The sequence below is a fragment of the Colobus angolensis genome, unplaced genomic scaffold, assembly GCF_000951035.1.
Source record: "Colobus angolensis palliatus isolate OR3802 unplaced genomic scaffold, Cang.pa_1.0 Scaffold125, whole genome shotgun sequence".
NCBI lineage: Eukaryota > Metazoa > Chordata > Mammalia > Primates > Cercopithecidae > Colobus > Colobus angolensis.
Genome location: NW_012113697.1, coordinates 2837070 through 2843726, shown reverse-complemented (window position 1 = coordinate 2843726; position 6657 = coordinate 2837070). Strand labels below are relative to the sequence as shown.

The 6657-nt window shown below is 49.5% G+C and overlaps 1 protein-coding gene across 1 annotated transcript in view; it reads left to right on the top strand.

The window, feature by feature from the left end:
* ARHGAP44 (Rho GTPase activating protein 44) overlaps positions 1–6657 on the top strand; it is a 208936-nt gene that overhangs the window by 191927 nt on the left and 10352 nt on the right. The window contains exons 19-20 of the mRNA XM_011933290.1: positions 1343–1494; positions 5268–5531. Coding sequence (XP_011788680.1) covers positions 1343–1494; positions 5268–5531 — 416 coding nt within the window. The remainder of the gene's footprint in view (positions 1–1342; positions 1495–5267; positions 5532–6657) is intronic.

Genomic DNA, 6657 nt, shown 5'->3' with positions numbered 1-6657 from the left:
ATTTCGCCGTTTCCCACGTCCCCGCCCCCATTTCTAAGCATTCACGTTTGGCTTCTGCATCGCGCTGGTACCAAGTAAGTCATCCACGGCTGCCTGGATTATCACATGAAGTCCAGGCTTCCCCAGCATAACATCACAAGCAAGCAGAAGGTGGCAGCTTGCGAAGGCGGGGTGAGGAGTCTTAGGTTCCCCAACTCTCTGTTTTCCCCTTCCTCTGTCTTTGACGTTACAGTGGTCCCCCATATCCGTGGGGGATACGTGCCAAGACCCCCAGCGCACGTCTGAAACAGCTGATAGTCCCGAACCCTATACATAGTGTTATTTTTTCTTATACACACATACCTATGATAACGTTTAATTTATACATTAGGCACAGTAAGACATGAGCAATAACTAGTAATAAAATAGAAGAATTATAAGCATATGCTGTAATAAAATTATGTGAATGTGGTGTCTTTCAATTTTTTTTTTTTTTTTTTGATGGAGTCTCGGTTGGTCACCCAGGCTGAGGTGCAGTGGCACAGTCTCAACTCACTGCAACCTCCGCCTCCCAGGTTCAAGTGATTCTCCTGCCTCAGCCTCCTGAGTAGCTGGGATTACAGGCATGTGCCACCGCGCCTGGCTGATTTTTGTATTTTTAGTAGCGATGGGGTTTCACTATGCTGGCTAGTCTGGTGTCGAACTCCTGACTTTAAGTGATCCACCGCCTTCGCCTCCCAAAGTACTGGTATTACAAGCGTGAGCCGCCATGCCCAGCCTGAAAATATTTTATTGAGCTGTATGCACCTATTTTTGGGCCACGTTTGACCACAGGTAACTGAAACTGTAAAACCACGGGCAAGGGGGACCACTGTATCCTGTTTCAAAGTTTACAATTTCTGTGTTTCTCCTCCGCCTCTTTATAGTCATAGCAGCCAATTTTTTTTTTTTTTCTTTTTGTGCTGCTAAAATTGGTGCAAGTCAGGGAAGGAATGGAGGTGGCGGTCATACTGGGCCTGATGAGCTTCGCAGCTTGCCACATGCTTGAATTGCCATTATTTTAGGGGAAGGAAAAAGGCAGGAAAGCATTCCATGGCTAGCTTGATGAACATTCACTGAGAACTTTCTCTTTTCAAAGATAAAAAGACATGATTGCTGCCCTTAAAAAGTTCACGTTCCAGTGAGCAAACAGGCCCTGACAAATAATGACAGCACTTGGTTATGCATCCCCAGGGTGGCAGAGGAGGAGACAGTACCTGGCCCTTCCTTGAAAAGGGCATGATGGGGGAGGCAGATTCTGGAAGTGAGAATTGCACCCACTTTGAAACAACTTTGCTGTTTGTCTCTATCTTTTCTCAAACAGCAATTTAGAACACCAGAAAAGCAACATGAAATCAGATGCCACTGTGTCTCTGTTAGAGGGCATGGCATTCTTCTGTGACCGCTGCCAGAAAAGTTTTGGAGACTTTGGGAAGCTGAATCTTCTAACTCAAATCTTTCTCCAAACACACATGCGTACGCATAGACACACATCCTCACACACCATCACCACCGGTACACAAACACACACCCACACCCACACCAATCCCCTACATCAGAGGCTTCCAGGCTTTTTAGTTTTGTTTCATTTTGTTTAATGGGTAAAAAATATTTTCACAACCGGGCAGGGTGGCTCCCACCTGTAATCCCAGCACTTTGGGAGGCTGAGGTGGGTGGATCACCTGAGGTCAGGAGTTCGAGACTAGCCTGGCCAACATGGTGAAACCCCATCTCTACTAAAAATACAAAAATTAGCTGGGTGTGGTGGCGTATGTCTATAGTCCCAGCTACTCAGGAGGCTGAGGCAGGAGAATCACTTGAACCCAGGAGGCGGAGGTTGCAGTGAGCCGAGATGGCACCATTGCACTCCAACCTGGGCAACAGAGCAAGACTCTGTGTCAAAAAAAAAAAAAAAAGTATTTTCACTGTGAAATCAGGAAATGACAAAGGGACAGGGGGATAAATAGTGTTAGAGCATAGGAGGGGGCACCTGACCCTGTATATGCCGAGTTGCTGTTGATGACTTCAACTCAGAGGATGCTCGGTCCTGGTTGTGCACTTGCTAGACCACAGATGGACCTGAGAGATGCAGAAGCAGGCACAGCGAGTTCACTGGGGAAGCAGAGCCTGAGAGTGGTGGGCCAGGTGAGGCCGACCAGGAGGACACAGACACACAGGCAGGAAATGGGCTGGGACCGTTTCCTTTTCGGACACTCATCGACTCCATCCCAGTTTCCCATCTTAGAAAGGGGACTCAGTGCCATATGGTATTTGGCATATAAATAATATTTCTAAAAAGTGCTCCTTGAAGATGGATTCCCCCAGGCTCTGAAGGCATTCCAGGAACATTCTCGATGGGTGGCCTTGCAGAGTCACTTGTGGGCAGGGAATGGCACCCTCTGGTTTAGATTATTTTAAAGGTCACTCACATTGCTCTGTGGCCAAATGTCTTTGCCCGGGCTGACCGGTTTTGTAACTTTTCTTTGGATGTTAGTGTTCTTTTTGTTGCTGTTGTTTTACACCACTTTTTCTTCTCTCCCTGCATGGATTTCTCCCAGTACAAACAGGTGGTCCGTTGTTTGTGTTGTTTTGGTCTGTTGTGTTGTCTGTTTCCTGGATGTTTGCAACCCAGATGATGTTCCCTTGAGTGACCGGATTCTCTTTCTGGCTTCTCCTGCCCTGAGGATGGCAGGCCCTTCCTTCCCTCTAAGTGGTTCCCACCCTCCCACTCCCCACTCCAGACCCTGCCTTCAGTTCTTTCCCTGGCTCTGTCCAGCCAGGCTCTGCCTCCACCTCCTGCCCAACTGCTTAGCATGAATGCTAACCCCAAAATTCTCCTTCCTGCTTCTTGGCACCAAGCTCACAGGCTGAGTCATGCTTCTTCAGCGCTAACTTGCCCTCAAACGTGCCTTAAGCGTGCCTTGGTCATGTAGTATCCCTAATAGCCACCCTACATCCCACCTCTCCCCATTGGGTCAGCTGCGCCTCTGCTGGAGAGAGAGGACAAGACTAAGTAGGTCAATACTTGTTTCTGTGCTGGAGAAAGTGTGTTAGGGCCAAGCGTGATAGCTCACGCCTGTAATCCCAGCACTTTGGGTGGCCGAGGCAGGTGGATTCCAAGGTCAGGAGATCGAGGCCATCCTGGCCAACATGGTGAAACCCCACCTCGACTAAAAATACAAAAATTAGCTGAGTGTGGTGGCGTGCATCTGTAATCCCAGCTACTCGGGAGGCTGAGGTAGGAGAATAACTTGAACCTGAGAAGCGGGGGTTGCAATGAGCCGAGATTGCGCCACTGCACTCCAGCCTGGTGATAGAGCGAGACTCTGTATCCAAAAAAAAAACCTGTGTGTCCAGTGGCAGAGAACAGAAGGAAGAGCTCATTCCTAGATCCTTGGATAGATGTGTGTGCAAAGGAAGGAAGAAGAGTCTACCCACTCACAAGAAGCAATTTTTTGGTTTGCTGGTTATGAGATGTTTTTGGTTGCTTGATTGGCCTTCCTCTTGATAGTGGCAGAGATGGATGGAAGGGTAGGTAGATATTTGGCATTGATGCCTGGGTACCTGGTAACCTGGAGCCTGAGGTCCTTGTCCAGCCTGAGTGAGGCAAGGGTTTTCTGTTTCTGTTTTTCATTAACAGAATAGAGAAAGGAATTATTACTCTTTTGGTTCCTCTGAATAAAATGGTTTTTGCCCCTTGGGGAACTAGGTTTAGTGTGTAAGACTCATCCCAAGTGGGAGAGAATGTGCCTCCACATTAAATGGGATTTTTCCTTTATTTATTTGCATGAGGAAGACGATCTGTGTTTTGACGCTGTGGGCTTCTCCGGCCCAGCTCCCTGCTCCCAGTCTTTCTCACCTCAGTGGACAAGAATGCTCTGTTCCTATTGGAATTTTCTCCAAATTAACACTTGGAGTTTCTAGATCAGTTTAGGAAAGAAATAGGCTGTGCCCGCCTTTTTTTTTTTTTTTTTTTTTTTTGACAGAGTCTCACTCTGTTGCCTGGGCTGGAGTGCAGTGGCGTAATCTCAGCTCACTGCAACCTCCATCTCCCAGGTTCAAGCCATCCTCCTGCCTCAGCCTCCCGAGTGGCTGGGATTACAGGCACGTGTCACCACACCTGGCTAATTTTTGTATTTTTAGTGGAGACGGGGTTTCACCATGTTGGCCAGGCTGGTCTCAAACTCCTGACCTCAGGTGATCCGCCTGCCTCGGCCTCCCAAAGTGCTCAAAGTGCTGGGATTACAGGTGTGAGCCACCGCACCCGGCCCAGGTTGCACCTGCTTTTGTGGGATAGAAACAGCCATTGCAGAGGATTTCGGTTCCCAGACTCTTCACGCCCCACCTATGGGCATCAGAATCCAGGTAGGTTCTAGCAAGGATGGCAGATAGCTCCCAACGCTGGGGCATCTCCCCTGATTCACTAAAGGCCACCGGGAGGATTTTCTTGGAAAGGATTGAGAACACTGTGGGGAAAGTATGGAGATCAATTAGTCATATGTACCATCAGCATGTCAGGAGGGCAAATCCCTGGTCTGTGGTGTGGAGTGAGGTGTCTTCTAATGCATGCTTCATCCTTAGGAGAACGCTGAGGAACAGCCTTGCAGTAACGATGAATCCTCTTTAGGACCTGGTGGCCTAGGGTGCCTCGTTGTCAATTCCAGGGGTCAGAGACCAGAGCCCTCACTGCCATCAACCTTCACCTCTCTCGAAGCCTTGGGACTGGGACTCGAACTGGCTCCCATATAAGGGCATGGCCTGGATCACTGTCCACCCTAGCCTCTGCTGGAATGGGTATTGAGTTTGAGGATGAGTCCTAGAATACCTCCTGTCTTGTGAGGTGGCTAGAGGCTCAGGGCCAACAGCTGCAGAACTGGGTCACAAGCTTGGCAGCAGGAGTCCGTGTCATCAGCACTCGTTGGGCACAGTGGCCCTAAGAAGTCCTCTTGGCTCTAGTAGGAAAACCACTTTGGTGTACCAGTTTGAGAATGTTCTAGAATTCCCGGGTTGATGGCAGGATACAGTGGAGGCGCTCAGGCCCCTGCCCTCACGTTGCTCACAATCTCCTTGAATAGAGGAGGGCAGAGGCATGAAAAGGGCGTTGGCAGTGAGTGCCAAGTGCCACAGAGATGGGGGTGGAACCCAGGCCGTCAGAGCTCCAGAAAGGACAGTCACCCCATGGGGCACCTGCGAAGGCTTTGGGAAGTGGTCGAGACACCAGAGCTGGGACATACTTGCATGGGGCCCAGAAGCACACACACGGTGGCCATCGGCAAGAGTGGTGCTGCAGCTCACTGAGTTCGGGCTTCTCTTTTGTCTCATATGCTTTCATTTCAGCACAACAAAAAGCAAGGAACTTTCTCCAGGGTCTGCACAGAAAGGAAGTCCAGGCTCCAGCCAAGGGACAGCCTGTGCAGGGACTCAACCAGGGGCTCAACCAGGAGCTCAGCCAGGCACCAGCCCCAGCCCCAGCCAGCCGCCTGCAGACCAGAGTCCTCACACCCTCCGGAAAGGTATGGCCCTGCTTTCCTTCTCCTTGGTCTCAGGCCGGAGGTGGCTGTGTCATTCCCTGAAGACTCCTTTTCCTCTATTAACTTGGATGTTGAGAAACTGCATGGTTTAGTGACTAATTCCCATCTGGGCATTAGAGCTTTGGAAGTTAAAAGGGATCCTTTCTCTATTATTCCTCAGTTTACTCATTGGACAGGTGGGCTCATTAGGGGCATATAGAGGACAGTGCTTCCCATACACCAAATGATGTCACCAGGGCCAAATTCATTATCCACACTGATGTGTGTTTTCCAGAGACCTGCCAGGCCCTACCTCTGTCATTTGAAAAGCTGTATAGGGTCATCTACAGGAGCCTCCTTTCCCCCAGGGCAGCCTTGCACAGCTGCCTACCCCTAGATCACTCATACAAGGTGACGGGAGGGAGTCAGGATAGGTCCTATAGTACCTGAGTCTCAGCCCTGAATACTTCTGCTCTGGAAGGCCCGAGAATGCCCACACTGACCAGTTATTATCTCTTTAGAGAATTGCTCCTACAAGCTAAAGGTCTGCTCCGTGTGACATTTCATAAATGGGGAGCTGTACTGAGCGTACGTATCTGAACCTTTTTGGTTCGTTCTTACCTGTGTCATCTCTTTGCAAAGTCTTTCACTCGTCTGAAATAATACATCATCGTGTGTGTTATAAATTCAGACCACTCGCACTTCTGGGAGCGGCTTGTAACTCCCGGATTTGTCGAATAGGGCCGGGTTTAGCTCATCCACACGTGCCTTCATGACAGGCCTTTTTCCAGCCCCCTTAGTTCCCATCTGCAGGGGCAGTTTCATTCTCTTTGTCTGCCCTCAAGCCCGTGGATCTTATTCGATCTCTACTCATTCCTTCTGCATTCTACACAAATGTGTTAAGTCCTGCTATGTACAGAGCTCTGTGCTTTCCAGAGAGAAAGGCAATGAGAAGGCAAAGGTGTTGGCACTGTGCAGGGAGACACTCAGGGTATCCCCAGTGAGGATACCTGGGAGCATGCTTTCTAGACTCAGGAGTTAGGACGGGTGGCCCAGCAGGAACGACATGGTGAAGGTTGAATAGGAGTTGGGCCAAAGTGGTGGCACGAGATTTCAGCATTTCAGAGCA